Genomic DNA, 15,800 nt, shown 5'->3' on the forward strand with positions numbered 1-15,800 from the left:
TTTTACTACGATGAATATACATGGAAAAAAGTATCATTAATCATTTGTCTCTTGAGAATAATAAATCTCTTGAGATTTTGTACTGGAGAATAAGGTCCTATAGTCCTCCTGAGATAGATATTTTATGTATTTTGACTTTATAAAATAATAGTAAAGGTATAAATCAATAACATCAGGTGAACTGATTTATTATGCAGAGCACAATAAAGAGATAGGGATATGCGCAGCAAGCTGTAGAAAAGACACACAAAAAAACAAACATTTAATTTCACTTTAATCTTAATACCACGGGTATCTTTCTCATTAAGTTTAAAATTGAAAAACGAAGAGTGGAAAGTTTTCTTCCCCCTGAAAATTAAGAAAATTAGTTTGCTGAACAGATGTCTCTGCTTAAAAGGTATTTTTAACATTATGAAATTTAAAAGTGGTTTTAAATGTGTCTCTCATCACAATGCATGCGTAGCCACTCCACTCGGATGTGTGTATCAGGTAACCTGAGACTCAGGTGTGCTGTGTCTCTAAGCTCCTTTGCAAAACAAGCAAGCAGTCTCTAAAGAGAACGGAAGCCAAGCCGAAAAAGACGAGATACTCTCAGATCTCTTCAGTTATGCCGCTAGGCAAGAAAATTCGGGCCTCATCTGCTGGAGCCCAACTTGAGACCCATAACAAGCCCAGGTAATCTGCTTTATGTTTTTCATTTATCTGTATCTTGACATGGCTTCCAGTTCCCATATTTAAGCATTTAATTTGCTCAGCACCACTTTGAAACAGCTCCTGATACAGAGACTAATTTGTTCTGCTTCATGACTTTCATTTCAGTATGAGGACTATGTTTCATACCACATTGGCATTCGGTTATTTTCCAGCTCCTGACCTTGAGTGTCACTCCTTCTGTTGTTCATGGTGTTTACTGTTGCTAGGAAATATGGATAATGCTTTTGCCATGCTGGAACCAGCTTGTGTCCTTGAAGATTAATTCATTTATGTTTTGACAGACAAATATGAAGATATTACTTGACTCTAATTTGATTTGACCTAACATACTCTTGGCTTTCGCTTTGCAAAATTTAATTTTGGAGGTGTAAAGTTCTCCCTATAAAAACAACAACAACAACAAAAATGGGCAGGTGTGGTTGACAAAATAATTCTGTAAAAATACAGTAAAATGTACAACTACAATTTTATTATTTAAATCTGTAATTTACACACACACACACACACACACACATGTTGGGTTTTCATGTTTTATGGGGACATCCCATAGACATATTACTTTTTATACTGTGCAAACTATATTCTATTCCCTAACCCAACACACATGCGTGTTTGTGTGTGTGGTTACTCATGACACATAGCAACACAGCTAAAAGGATTGCTAATATGTTAGATCTTTTATTGAAAGTATCCTACTTTTACCTGTTGAGACATGTCGTCACAAGCACCTGTAAGAGGTATATGCGATGTTTGAGTTTGCTGTTGGGCGATGCGCGAAAGGGCCATTTGCAAGGTTGTTTCTTGATAACTTAAATGAAAAAGAAATGATAAACAAATTATTCAATGCAATACTCTTATGCAGTATTTCGACAGATTTTGGGCCAGTGTATGGAGCGGCTGGACTGAACCAGAAGCAGGGCACGCGGTACAGACAGCAGGCTGACGGGGTTCTGCATTCTACGGGGTCCATTTTAGACCATACTGAGAGGAGCCAACAGCTTCCTGCCTGGCTGGAGAGAGAGCTTTTGAGGCAAGAACCCAGACGACACTCTCTTGCCCTGGGAGACGATGTTAAACTTAGCATGCGAAAACGCTACAGAGCAGATCCTGCTGGGACCCTCTATGAGCTCAAGGTAAAAGTCAAAGGGTCACACTTGTGCAGCATCTGCTGCTTTGCTGCATTTCCCAACAATTATTTTCTACCTAGATTGAATGCAATGCCTAGATTGGGGCAACTTGCCCCAGCATCATCTCTCACTGGTCAGGTATGCAAATGCAAATGTTAGAATGATAAATAAGGGAGTTGGGCAGCTGGATTGATGCACTTCATAGATCCATAATATTGCATACGAAATTAGAGTCTAATATAATGTTTACTATTTAATATATTAGGTTATATTTAATGTGTAACCCCGCCCCCTCCAGCACAGAGCCCGCCTTCATATGTTCTAATCTTGTTTTGCATTTTTTAAACTGATCTGCTCTAACCAACCAGTAAACAGACCACTGAATTCAGTTTTTACATCAACTTTAGGTATGTACAGAATATGTTTCTTTTCTTATCTTTTGTCTGCTCTAAATCATATCATATTTAATTCTTCAAAAAGCTATTTATTATGTCCCAGGTTTTGATGTAGAAGTAACCAACCAAACTGTAACTGCTTTTAGCCAACCATCTTTCAATCTTAAAATTTAAAGGTGTCAGTGTAGTATAAGAGGTCACTCTTCTCATACCAAAGCTTCATTAAATTTGCCAAAACCAGATCATTAACTTTCTGCAGGTCAAAATTGTTGTCCTTTTTCAAAAATGACATTTTGATTCCCATTAATTCATTAGCTGGATGACCTTTGGATGGGCATGGGCAACCATTGCAGGGTAATCTGTCATGACTAGCGATTGACTGAAATGACACAGTGGACATGCATTATTTATTTCAACAGAGTGCTTGAACTTGCTCCCCAGAAAGCAAATCAATTTTTTTTCCCTTATCAAGCCCAAATTTGTTTGTGCTGGAGGTAATTTGCCATCTGACTGCACAGTGAAATAGGAATGAAAGTTATAATCTGTATTTATCAGTAGGAGAGCAAATAACTACAAGTAGGAACACCTCTAACTACATTTTTCAGTTGTGTAACGTTAACCGTAGCTCAGCTGTTTTCAGTGTTCATTTTACTGTTTAATGCTGTCACCCTAATTGAAATCTTAATTGTTTTTGTGGCAGATGCAGTACTTATTATCAATTCCTAGGCCAGCCGGGAAGGCTAATTTACCTTGGGTTCCCTCTGCAATTTCCTATGGATTTTTAGTGGCGATTTTCAATTTGTGAGTAAATTGAGGTCTGTTGTTATTCTAAAGAGACTGTTGTATATCACAAAATACAGTCTCAAACATGAACTTTAAAAACTTAAGTTGCTAAAAATTTGCAGAGATTTTTTAATTTATAATTGCAGAGGAAACCCAAGGTAAATTAACCTTATAAATAAAAAATACTAATCTAAAATCCTATTAACAATTGTAGAAGAAACCCCTATATCTTAGACTGGGTAAACCCAGCCCGATCTGTCGCGATTTGATTTCGCCCTGCAGCTCAGGCTGGAAACCGTCTCGGGTTACGACTGTAACCCTTGTTCCCCGAGAAGGGAACGAGACACTGCGTCGTCGTCGTGACGACACTAGGGGAACGCCCCCAGCGTAGCGCATCTGAAGTATGAATGGAATCTGTCCAATCCTGATTGGTGCTGCGTCATGACGTAGTAGATGACGGCATAACCGGAAGATACAAAGGGACGCCGGCACAAACACATGTTAGCTCCTTTGCGATGAAGCAAGCGCTCTGTCCGTGATAGGTGTGGCGACGAGACGCAGTGTCTCGTTCCCTTCTCGGGGAACAAGGGTTACAGTCGTAACCCGAGACGTTCCCCTTCGAGGGAACTCGCACTGCGTCGTCGTCGTGACGACACTAGGGGAACGAAATGCCCACTAGGCCACACCGTAATCACGCCCGCCCTAGTATGAAGCTGGAAGACCAGGCACACTTAGGACGCGAGCACTCTAGCGCCAGGCGTCACAGGGAGTTGCAGACTGTAAAAACGTATGAAGGTGTGCGGGGTGGCCCACCCGGCTGCCTCACAGATCTCCTGAAGCGAGACGCCAGAAAGGAGGGCCACCGAGGAGGCCATGCTCCTGGTGGAATGAGCCCTCACGGCCATAGGTGAAGGCAAATTGCGCACCTGATAAGCCGTGGCTATAGCCTGGACAATCCAATTACTGATTGTCTGTTTGGATGCAGGCAGCCCTTTCTTGGGTGAACCAAAGCACACCAACAACTGGTCTGACTTCCTCCACTGAGAAGACCTCTCAAGGTACACTCTCAGTGCTCTGACTGGGCAGAGCAGGTGAAGTCTCCCCTCTTCCGCCGTCACGTGAGGTGGAGGATGGAAGGCCTGAAGAACCACTGACCGTGCCACATTAGATGGCACCTTGGGCACATAGCCCGGTCTAGGATGTAAGATGGCCTTAACTCCGCCAGGGGCAAACTCCAGGCAAGTTGGCGTTATAGCCAAGGCCTGGAGATCCCCCACTCTCCTCAGAGAAGTGATAGCTAGGAGAAAGGCCACCTTAAGGGTCAGGTTCTTTGCCTCAGCCGACTCCAGTGGCTCGAAGGGGGCCTCAGCCAACCCTTCAAGTACCACTGCCAGGTCCCAGGTTGGGACTCTGGAGCGAGCCGCAGGCCTCATCCTCCGAGCCCCACGGAGGAAACGTACAACCAGATGGTGCCTCCCCATGGGCCCATCACCTACAGGCGAGTGGAAAGCCCCAATGGCAGCCACATACACCTTAAGTGTGGACGGGGTAAGACCGGCGGAGAAACAATCTTGGAGGAACTCCAGCACTGAAGCCACTGGGCAGTTGACTGGGTTCACCTCACGCTCTCTACACCAAGTGGAAAACACATTCCACTTCAGGCTGTACAGTCTCCTGGTAGAAGGAGCCCTGGAGCTGAGTAGGGTCTCGACAACATCTGCTGACAGGCCAGCCTCTAGGTACCGAGCCCCCTCAAGGGCCAGACCCAGAGGTTCCACAGCTCTGGCCGGGGGTGAAATATTGTGCCCCCTGCCTGCGACAGCAGATCCCTCCTCAGAGGGACCTGCCACGGGAGGCCGTCCAGCAGTGCTACAATGTCCGAGAACCATACCCGGGTCGGCCAGAGGGGAGCTACTAGAAGTAGACTGATCCCCTCCCGGCGGACCCGCTCCAAGACTCCCGGGAGCAGAGCGATCGGGGGAAATGCGTACAGACGTAGCCTCAGCCACGTCTGCATCATGGCGTCCAGCCCCAGCGGAGCTGGATGCCTGAGAGAAAACCACAGTGGACAGTGGGACGTCTCTTGAGACGCAAACAGATCCACTTCCACTGGGCCGAATCTCACGCACATGGCTCCCACCACCTCTGGGTGGAGTCGCCACTCCCCGGGCCTCAGCCCCTGCCTCGACAGGATGTCTGCTCCCTGATTTTGATCCCCGGGGACGTACATCGCTCTGAGAGACGACAGTTTCCCCTGGGACCACAGAAGGATCTGGTGTGCCAGTCTGCATAGAGGGCGCGACCTCAGACCCCCCTGATGATTCAGATACGCGACTACAGAAGTGTTGTCTGAGCGTATCAGGACATGGTGGCCGCGGAGGTCCGGGAAAAAGCTCCTCAGAGCTTTGTAGACCGCCAGCATTTCCAGGCAGTTGATATGCCAGGAAGAATGCCGGGTCTCCCACAGACCTCTCGCAAAGCGGCCGTCCATGACCGCGCCCCAACCAGTGAGAGAGGCATCTGTTGAAACGGTTTTCCGGCAACATGATGCTCCCAGCACTGGTCCCTGGGACAGGAACCAAGGTTTCCTCCATATGACGAGAGAACGAAGGCATCTGCGCGTTACTCTGATCATACGGAACGGATTCCCCCTCGGGGAAAACCCCTTGGCTCTCAACCACCACTGTAGGGGTCTCATGTGTAGCAGGCCAAACGGTATGACGCTGGACGCTGCTGCCATGTGCCCCAGCAGTATTTGAAACTGCTTTACAGTGAGGTTGTGGCCTAGCTTCGCTCTGGAGACCATCGCCTGTATGGAACCCACCCGAGCAGGAGACATTTGTGCCCGCATCGTCGTGGAGTCCCATACCACTCCCAGGAACGTAGTCCTCTGGGAGGGCGTCAACACGCTTTTCTTTGTGTTGAGTCTCAGCCCCAAGCACCTGATATGGGCCAGAGCGACATCTCGATGTCGAACTGCCACATCGTACGACTTGGCTAATATTAGCCAGTCGTCGATGTAATTGAGTACACGGATGCCCTGGAGTCTCAGCGGAGCCAGTACTGCATCCATGCACTTGGTGAAGGTGCGAGGGGAAAGAGCTAGGCCAAATGGAAGAACCCGATATTGGTACGCTTCGCCCCCGAAAGCGAACCTCAGGAACTTCCTGTGACATGGAAGGATGGATATATGGAAGTATGCGTCCTTCAGATCTATCGTGACGAACCAGTCCTCGAACTGGATCTGACTCACGATGGCTGGAATTGTGAGCATCTTGAACCTGAATCTCCTCAGAGAACGGTTCAAGTGCCTGAGATCTATTATTGGACGCAACCCTCCATCCTTCTTGGGAACTATGAAGTACCGGCTGTAGAACCCGGACTCCCTGTGTGGCAGAGGAACACGTTCTATGGCCTCTTTTACCAACAGGGATTGAACTTCCTGTTCCATGACCCGAACCTGCTCTGGGCCGACCACAGTCCAGACCACCCCGTTGAACTTCGGGGGAGGGGAGCTGAACTGCAGTCTGTAACCCAGCTCTACAGTACGCAGGACCCATGCAGATATATTCGGAAGGCATGACCATGCGCCGAGATAATCTACTAAGGGAACCAGCCTCTCGAGGCTGGCCTCGGGTATCAACCGAAACTCGTTCCCGACCCCCTGAAGCGGCTGACCGGCAGGGAGCAGTCGAGAATGATTTTCGGTGTGCGTACGCGTTCGCTGCCCAGCCGCAGGTCTTATTTGAGGCGGCTGGAGCGGCGTGCGTGCGCGGGAAATCAGTGTGGCCCGAAGCGTACTGGACGGCGGGAGCACAGCACTGATTTCCCGAGAGCTCCGGGAGGAAGGCGACCTCAATCGCTCCGCCCCGGGGGGGACAGCTCTCAGCGGTCTGGCCGCAACTAGGACCGCTTAGAGGAAGCCTTCTTCGCCTGAAGGACGGTCCTCAGATCGACCTTCGGCTCCGACGGCTTACCTCGAGAGCGCCGCCGCCTTTGCCAAGCTCCCTCGGGAGGGGCGCGGGTGGCGACACTCTCTTTCTGCTCCTGACGGTGCGTGGAGCTGGTAGACGGCCGAGACTGCCCTTTCGAGGCAGATTTCCCCGAGGAGCCAGGGCGGCGAGGGAGATACTGATGAAAGGCCGCCGACTGCTTTTTCACCTCCTGAAACCTCTCGACTACGGAACCAACCGCACCGCCGAAGAGGCCAGAAGGTGAAATCGGGGAGTCAAGAAGAAAATGCTTCTCCTTTTCCTTCATCCCTGATAAATTTAACCAGAGATGTCTCTCAACGCATACCATACCAGCCATAGAGCGGCCGATGGCACGGGCCGTCTCTTTGGTAATGCGGAGAGACAAGTCGGTAGCCTTTCTCAGTTCCATAATATCACTAGGGGAAGGACCCTCGCCCTCATCTAGCTCCTTGAGGAGGTCGGCCTGATAAGCCTGCAATACCGCCATGGTATGCAGGCAACTACCAGCCCGCCCAGCCGCCATAAAAGCTCTGCCCACCAGCGAAGATGTTTCTCGGCATGGCTTGGTGGGCAGTACCGGGGCCTTAAGGGAAGATGCGGCCTCGGGAGAAAGATAGCTCGCGAGAGCTTCCTCTACCCGAGGGATCTTCCCATAAACACGCTCAGCCTTCCCCAGCACATTAGAAAAATCGAGCACTGGGGGATTGGAGAGCCTGGCTGAATACGGTTTTTCCCACGACTTGCACAACTCATTGTGCAAGTCAGGAAAAAACGGAAGGCCCCGGCGTGGAGTTTGAACCCTGCGTTTAAAGAACCTCTCATCCAGCTTACTGACCGGCTGGACTACAGGTTCTTCTTGTGGCCAATCAATATTTAATTTGGCCACAGCGCGGGTCAAAACCTCCACCAGCTCTTCTTGAGCGGGTGCATGAAGCGGTGGATGGGGCTCCACAACACCCGCCTCGATGCTCAAAGCATCTGACCCCTCAGAGCCAGATAGCTGAAGCATCGGTGCCTCTACCTCGCGGGAAGAAGCCGCATCGCGGGCTTCCACACGAGGCGGGAGAGCGTTTGAATCCTCAGACGAGGACTGGGAAGATGACGAATCAGTCCCGAGTCCCGCTGAAAGATCCATCTGCGAGCCCCACGATCTGCGGCGCCGCGCTGCCTCGGCAACAGCGGGCCCAGAACCGCGAGGCTCGCGAGCTTGGCCGAGCTGATCAAATACATCAAGCCGCGAGCGCAACACCCTCAGCGGCAGCTTCTCACACTCGCTACAAGCGGCTCCCTCGAGAGCCGCTCTAGCGTGCTGCACGCCGAGGCAATGCACACACAGCTGATGTGTGTCCGTGCCCGAAAGATAGCGCGGACACGGATGCACACATCTCCTGAACTGCTCGCTTGCCATTATTATATAAATGCTTGTGAACTTGGACAAACAACACCAAATAAGACTCACAGAGACACAGAGCGCTTAGCTGAAGAGCAAAAGCTAACATGTGTTTGTGCCGGCGTCCCTTTGTATCTTCCGGTTATGCCGTCATCTACTACGTCATGACGCAGCACCAATCAGGATTGGACAGATTCCATTCATACTTCAGATGCGCTACGCTGGGGGCGTTCCCCTAGTGTCGTCACGACGACGACGCAGTGCGAGTTCCCTCGAAGGGGAACTGTACATTCTTCTATCCTGCTTCTGTTACAAATTTGCGGGGACCAATCACAAACTGGCTTATCCACCTGGCGCGCTATTGGTCGGTTTAATCCAATCCAATTCCTTTTAACCTCTCGACGATGCTCAATGGCTTCTTTAGTTTAGCAAACAAATCGCTCGAGTGGGTGTAAATACCACTCACTTTCACGTTTTTTTTTTTTTTGCACAACCTGCAAAAATCGCTCGATGCTATTGCTGCTTCTGCAAACCGCTGATCAATGCTCCAAACCAACACGCTTGTTGACACGTTTCCTGCCTGGAGTTTTTCGCTGCAAAGTACGTCACCTGGATCGTTGGTCTGATTGGTTGAAGGACTATCCAATTGTGTACAGAGTCATTTGAACTATGCCCGTTGATCACGCCTCTTGTGCAGTAGAAAATACAGAGCAGACTCCCCAGACTAATGTTCAATCTTAAAAGATTGAGCTTGGTCTGGTGATAGCCAGACTACCTATATCTTATATCTTTCATCAATTCATCATATCATTCCTTTATTCATGGTAGATGGTTTGACTGATTTGACTGGCATGTAATCTATTGATTGTCTGCAGACTGATGAAGCATGTGGGTTTTTGATCCACAACAAAGTTTAAATTACATCATGTTGCAATGAAGCCATTTAAATTTCAAGTGAATTTATTATTGTAAGGAGGAGCAGAACATGTGACAGCAACCTGTCGAAATCCAGCAGCTGTTTCATTTTTTGACATGCTGAAAGATGTTTGATCATCCAACAAATGTCAAACAATACTTGTCGATTTATACTATGTTGAAATAGCATCCGTCACAGTGACTTTATGATGTTAATCTTTGTTAATCTTCTTTCTTACAAACCTCTCTGTAGAGACTTGCACGTTTAATTCATGCTCTTTCCAACTCACATGTTCTGTGAGATTTTTGCCTTTTTTAATTTATTTTTGCTGTCCAACATAGATTGAGAAGATGGTGTCCATTGATGATCTAAAGCACATTAAACTGGCCTATGATGTAAGTATTCAAAATGTGTAGATTATTTGGAAATGTAATTTAAATGATTAATTAGACACAATATGATTTTCCTAATTCTGTTCTCTTGAGCAGGAGTTTGCAAAGGCTGGCATCCATATGTTGGATTATTCAGAATTCAAATCTGTTGTGAAAAACTGCCCAGGTTTGAAAGGAGTTGTAAGTACTGTAAAAGTACTGTAAGAGAGGTTTATGTATTCAGTTATATCCTGTTGCTTGTGTAAATGGATTAACGGAGACCTAAAATCTTAATGTATGATTGTACAATCTTCTCTCTCTCACTCTCTTCCCACCCATTACTTTGGACTAACACTTTTTGAAACGTCACAGAAAGAATCTCACATTCACCAGCTATTCATGAAGATCGATTACACTTGTGATGGCAAAATCGAATGGGTATGAATAATTCACTGCTTCCTCTTTAAATCTCAAACTTTCTCTCTTAGATGAACTGACAATTTGTTAAATGCACAGTTGCATCTGTTTTTGAGTCGAGTTTTTGCATATAAAAAACCTTTGTGGGCAAGTGGTCAAAATGGGTCTCATTCAGTAACTTTGAATGCACATATTTGTGCAGGAAATTGCTTGCAAACATTTTCAAATAGAAGCCATGATTGAAATTAAGTTTGCAAATAAATTTATCCCTAATTTCCAAACGTGTATGCAAAAACCCAACTCCTGATGAACTTAATGTTTTTTTATATAAATGATATTGTTGTATTACGTAATGAATACATATACTAATTTTATTATGTTATATATTGTATGTTTTTATAATATTTTAATATGGATATCAAAATTATATAATATTGATATTATTAATACAAAAATATGTGTATTTACATGATTTGTGAATGAGACTCATAACCTTTACCATGAAATATTGAACACACTTCTATAACAAATTCTATTAAAGTTTATTTAAGTCTTACTCTCTTTCTTTTAGCATGAGTTCTGCACATACATATACCTGGAGTACGAAGCAAAGGAAGAGACTGTGCGTCGCAGTAAAATGGCAGCTTTCATATTGCCGGCTAACATTAAGTTTCTAAAACGTGGGAAGCCTGTTGTGAGAATCCACTTGCTTTCTAATGGAACTGTTGTGACTCTAAGAGAAGATGGGGTTGTTAACTTCTGGACCCCCAAGCTTTATTTGAAGAGCAAGAAGAATGTGTTTGTGGGTTACATGTACATTTTATTTGTTTACTTCTGTATTCCTGTTCCTGCTCTCCTTCATTTTTTAATTAACCAATATTTAATTTGAATCATTTCTCTGTTTCTATATCCAGCCCGAGAGATCCATCAATCGAAAACAAAAATGGTCTACTGATTTTGTGCCAATGTCAGAGTACAACAAAATGATCATTGGAACTGGGTAAACTGCTTTTAAAATACATGTATTTTTACATAACAGTCTTTATAATACACTGTAGTGTATAGAACTTTCTAATGAAGATTTTTCCCTATGGCATGCTGTTTCAAATGAAGATGAAGTAGTCAATTTGCAGATGCTTTTATCCAAAGCAATTTACATTTATTACAGTGAAGATTCCCTTGGAGCAGCCTGGGGACTGCTCTGTTATTCTGCTCAAGTATAGGCCTACCTTGTAACTTTGTAGTGTTCTTGGGAAAAAACAGCCACATCTGATCTCTGCCTTTCCTTCAGTCAATCCAAACAACATATTTTCTCCCACTTTACAGATACAGAGAGATCCAGTTTTATGAGCTTGCCTCTTTGGAGCCTTGCTGTCAGTTGAGTGCACTCAAAACTGTGCCTTTAAACCTGGATTACTGGTGAGCAGACCTGATTCATGTCAGACATGTTGATGTGATTGCTGTTTTGTGAAGTTTTGGAGTTTTATTCACGTTCAATGTTTTCAGATATGATTTTAGTTTAAAAAACAACTTAATTTGCTCTGCATTTACAAAGTAACACAGAATTGAATTAGAAAACAGATCAAATAAAATAATAAGGGTATGTTATGTTGGCTCTTGCATTTTTATTTTTGTGTACTAACATATTTAAGAACAAGAACACTCAATGCTCTTTGTTGATATGTCAATGTTTGCTTTTCTTGTAATTAAAAAATATACTCTGGTTTTGTTAGCTCTATTGGCCCAGATGGATGTATCATTGTATATGGCGATTCTCAGGTAAGTAAACGAAGGCAGTCCCACACATATGAATTTCATGAAATACAACGTGTTTAACTAATCACAAAGCTTTTGGCACTCTAGGGCTGTGTGAACATCCTGTTAATAACATCGTTCAGGGATAAACTGAGGTAAACAAGGTTTCTTAATAGTATAAATTTTCCATGTGCAGTTTTGTAAAACAAAATTACAATAGCATGTCATGCAGGCGTGTTCTAATTTTCATAAATTAATGAATAAATTTATTAGGAAACATTGATTCTGTTCTCTGGAGAGATGTGAAAGATAACTGGCATGTTAAGAATATTATATTACCTTGCTCACTGTCTGACAATGTGCATGATATTCATCTTATTTATATATCCTTTTTATAGTATATTTTATGCATGGTTTGTAAGCTTTTTTAAGAATGCATTTATGCCCTAGATTGTGGAAAAGATTGCCGATGGTTGACAACATTCCAAACATAAGCCTTGACCGTGCAGTTCAGTCTCCAGAAATTACATTTATCAGATGGAAAGTCCACCAAGACTGGGTGTCAAAGGTTAAAAATGTGTTATTATTATTATCATTATTAATGTATGTATTTTTTTTTCTTCTTCTCATCCTATGTTGTTCTATTGCTGCAATGCACATGGATATACATTGCAATCAATTGTAAATATTCCATCAGTGCATTCGTGTAAGATACTGACAGTGAAATATTTTACTAAATTAGTTTTTTATAATCATCTAATTTTTTACAAAAGAAAAAACAAGTGTCTAAAATGTAACAATATTTTATTATCAATTCAGGTGAAATATTTTCAAAGCTTACCTGCCATTCTATCCTCATCAGGGCATGACGACTCTGCCCTTGTTATAGGTAACATTTAAAAATGACTTCTATTGGTTTACTTTTTGCAGTACAGTGGGATAATTTTGATTATTTTATTTTCTCTCCTTTAATAGGATTATATGTCACCCCAAAATCAAAAGGAAACATTAGAAATCATATTTTGCCTGCATAAAATTAAGCCTATTTTTAGACTATTCAGTTTTTTGGGGGGTTTTGTACATTTTTTTTTATTTTATTTTTTTACATTATTTCATGGCACTTAAGCACATTGTCTTCCTCATTATTGTATTACAGTAATGAGAATCATAATTAAAAATAATGAGAAATATAAGCAAGAGGGAAACAAGGAATAAGATAATGAGAATAGGGGTCGAAATGGGCTTAGTTGAATGAAAATATTATCACAGAGCAAAAAATCTTATTGATCCTAAAAATTGCGTTCATTTTATTTATGCAAGATATAATTTAAGATAATTTTACTATTGATTTTAGGGTGAAATCTGACCTAAACATTCATATAAGCCCATGTGTAGAAAAAAGTGTGTCCTCCTTTCTCACTTCTTTCTCAGTGATGTCTGTTTAACATGGCAGAAGGAAGAAAATAGCTACTCTGGCGTCTTGCATGTTTAATGCCAGATGAGAGATGTGTCAAAACTCTCAGTGCATTGAAGCTTTGGTTAAACTCATTTGAATAACACACCATGACTCAGAAAGAGGGGAAACGGGATCTGAATCTGTCAGCTGTGATCTGTTTGAGTGGATATGCGTGTATGAAGGTTTGACAATCTGTTTTTAATTAGGATTCATTCATCCATCAACCTACATGCAAGAGCAGATGAGAGAGATGGCAGAAGTGAGTGAAAGGGGAAAGTCTACGAAAGTCACACAGAGGGCAACCGGCAACCAAACAATCTTCACCGTTCCTAAAGGAGTCATGACCTTTGATTTCTGTGAGAAGCGTAATATTTTGGTCACCGGCGGGTTGGACAGGCTGTTGCGCATGTGGAATCCTTATGTGCCTAAGTATGCCTTATATCTTTAGGGTATCTTCTTCATAAGTGGCATCTCTCTGATTTTAATTCTTTTGGACAATTTCTTCTCTGATCTATATAGGTGTCAGAAAATATGAGATATACATAGATAATACTGTGTTATCAAATACTGTTGTTAAATGCCAGGCTAGTAATTTTACATTTCGAAATGGCAGTAGACCAACAGGGATTTTGAAAGGTCACGATGCCCCTGTTTCCTACCTCTGTATCTGCTCAGAAGATGGGCACATTTACTCAGTCTCCACAGACAAGACTGCTAAGGTGAGGAATTGATTCATTACTTAAAATCCAAAGTCAAATCTGGATTTATTATATCAAAAAAGTGTTTTAAATCTTCTCAAAATGAAAAAGCCAAACATTAAACTAAGCTAAAGTTAAACGGAATGTTCATAATTAGTAAAACCAAATGTAACATTTATAGACTGCACCACTTGTTTATTAAGGGATACTTCACCCAAAGATTGGAAATCATTTACTCATTCTCAAGTTATTGTAAACTCGAATGACTTTCTTTGATCTATATCCTGAACACAAGAGGGGGAATTTTTAAGCAAATGTATATCACTCTTGTTAGTATAATGAAGGTGAATAAGGACAAGGCTGTCAAGCTCCAAAATGACAAAAAGCACCACAAAAAAAAGAAATAGTTAAATCCACCCAGTCTCTCCTTGATGCATTTATGAGAAAAGTAATGTCCAGTTTGTAAAGGAATCATTCTTTGAGTTAAATTGTTCTTTTCTATGAATCAGTTGATCTAGTCAACTAAACCTCTCTGAAAACCGGTCTGAACCGGACTGATCTTACAGACTCAATGATCCGGTCACAGTAAACAGCCCACTAAAGTGAAGATTAGCATGGAATAGTCTGTTCATCATGCAAAACTATTCAGAAGACTTGCAATGTGGTGTGGAATTCACAAGGATCACTTTTATGAAACTATTACTTTTGAATCCTTTTCAAAGCTTGACAGCCTCAGTCCACGTTTACTTTCATTTTTTTGACAACAGTGGGCAGAATATTGTTTAAAATTCTCCATTTGTGTTTCACGTTAGAACGAAGGTTTGGAACAACATGAGAGTGAGTAAATGATGACAGAATTTTCATTTTCTGTGAAATATTCATAGTTATGTGCAACATAAAATATGAAAATGTATTATTGTTTTTATGATGACATTTTTTTTTTATATAGATATGGCACATTAAGGATGAGACGTGTCTGTTTACTGCCGATCCAGAGGCAAGTAATATCCAGGGAGAATTGTCTGTGTGCCTCTACTCTTCAGCTGTGAAGGGGCTCTACATCGCCACAGATTCTCTCGCCTTACTATCCCTTCAGACAAAGTATGTATCTTAGATGTTATATAACAAAGATTTCAAAGCCTATTACGAGTATCAGTTGGCTGTAAGACATTAGGTTGTATGTGTATTTAGCTACAATTTTCTTGTCATTTAGTTGTCATGCATTTTGCTTCCTTTCTCCTTTCATATGCCATCTGTTGTAGACCACAGCCTAAGGGCAATCAGATTCTGTCCCATGAAGAGCCAGTGTTGTGCTGCGCATACAGTGAGGAGTTTAGGCAGGTGGTGAGCTGCTCTAAGGGCTCGGTGAGTGCTTTTGACAAGTATCTGTATTTGAGGACACAGATGCTCTGTTCCTCATGCTCATAGGTCGGTTTTTGAAAGAAGCTCACCAGGGCTGCACTTATTTGATTAAAAATACAGTAAAAACAGTACTATTATGAAATATTATTGCAATTGAAAATCACTTTTTTCTCTTTTAATATATTTTAAAATGTAATTTGCTCCTTTGATGGCAAAGCAAATTTTTCAGCAATCTTCAGTGTCGCTTGATCCTTCAGAAATCATTCTAATATGCTGATTTGGTGCTCAAGAAACATTCCTTATTGTTCTCAATATTGAAAACAGTTGTGCTGCTTAATATTTTTGTGGAAAACATGATACTTTTTTTCAGGATTCTTTGATTATAAAGTCCAAAAGAAAACCATTTATTAGAAATAGAAATATCTTGTAACAGTGTAAAAGA

The 15,800-nt window shown here is 42.8% G+C and overlaps 1 protein-coding gene across 1 annotated transcript in view; it reads left to right on the forward strand.

The window, feature by feature from the left end:
- wdr95 (WD40 repeat domain 95) overlaps positions 1 to 15,800 on the forward strand; it is a 28,638-nt gene that overhangs the window by 4,454 nt on the left and 8,384 nt on the right. Inside the window, exons 2-16 of the mRNA XM_079887141.1 lie at positions 1,577 to 1,847; positions 9,641 to 9,694; positions 9,788 to 9,871; positions 10,043 to 10,108; positions 10,659 to 10,889; positions 11,002 to 11,087; positions 11,414 to 11,506; positions 11,821 to 11,917; positions 11,951 to 11,997; positions 12,293 to 12,410; positions 12,662 to 12,731; positions 13,505 to 13,727; positions 13,912 to 14,017; positions 14,946 to 15,097; positions 15,259 to 15,361. Coding sequence (XP_079743267.1) covers positions 1,577 to 1,847; positions 9,641 to 9,694; positions 9,788 to 9,871; positions 10,043 to 10,108; positions 10,659 to 10,889; positions 11,002 to 11,087; positions 11,414 to 11,506; positions 11,821 to 11,917; positions 11,951 to 11,997; positions 12,293 to 12,410; positions 12,662 to 12,731; positions 13,505 to 13,727; positions 13,912 to 14,017; positions 14,946 to 15,097; positions 15,259 to 15,361 — 1,801 coding nt within the window. The remainder of the gene's footprint in view (positions 1 to 1,576; positions 1,848 to 9,640; positions 9,695 to 9,787; positions 9,872 to 10,042; positions 10,109 to 10,658; positions 10,890 to 11,001; positions 11,088 to 11,413; positions 11,507 to 11,820; positions 11,918 to 11,950; positions 11,998 to 12,292; positions 12,411 to 12,661; positions 12,732 to 13,504; positions 13,728 to 13,911; positions 14,018 to 14,945; positions 15,098 to 15,258; positions 15,362 to 15,800) is intronic.

The sequence above is a fragment of the Squalius cephalus genome, assembly GCF_949319135.1.
Source record: "Squalius cephalus genome assembly, chromosome: 11".
NCBI lineage: Eukaryota > Metazoa > Chordata > Actinopteri > Cypriniformes > Leuciscidae > Squalius > Squalius cephalus.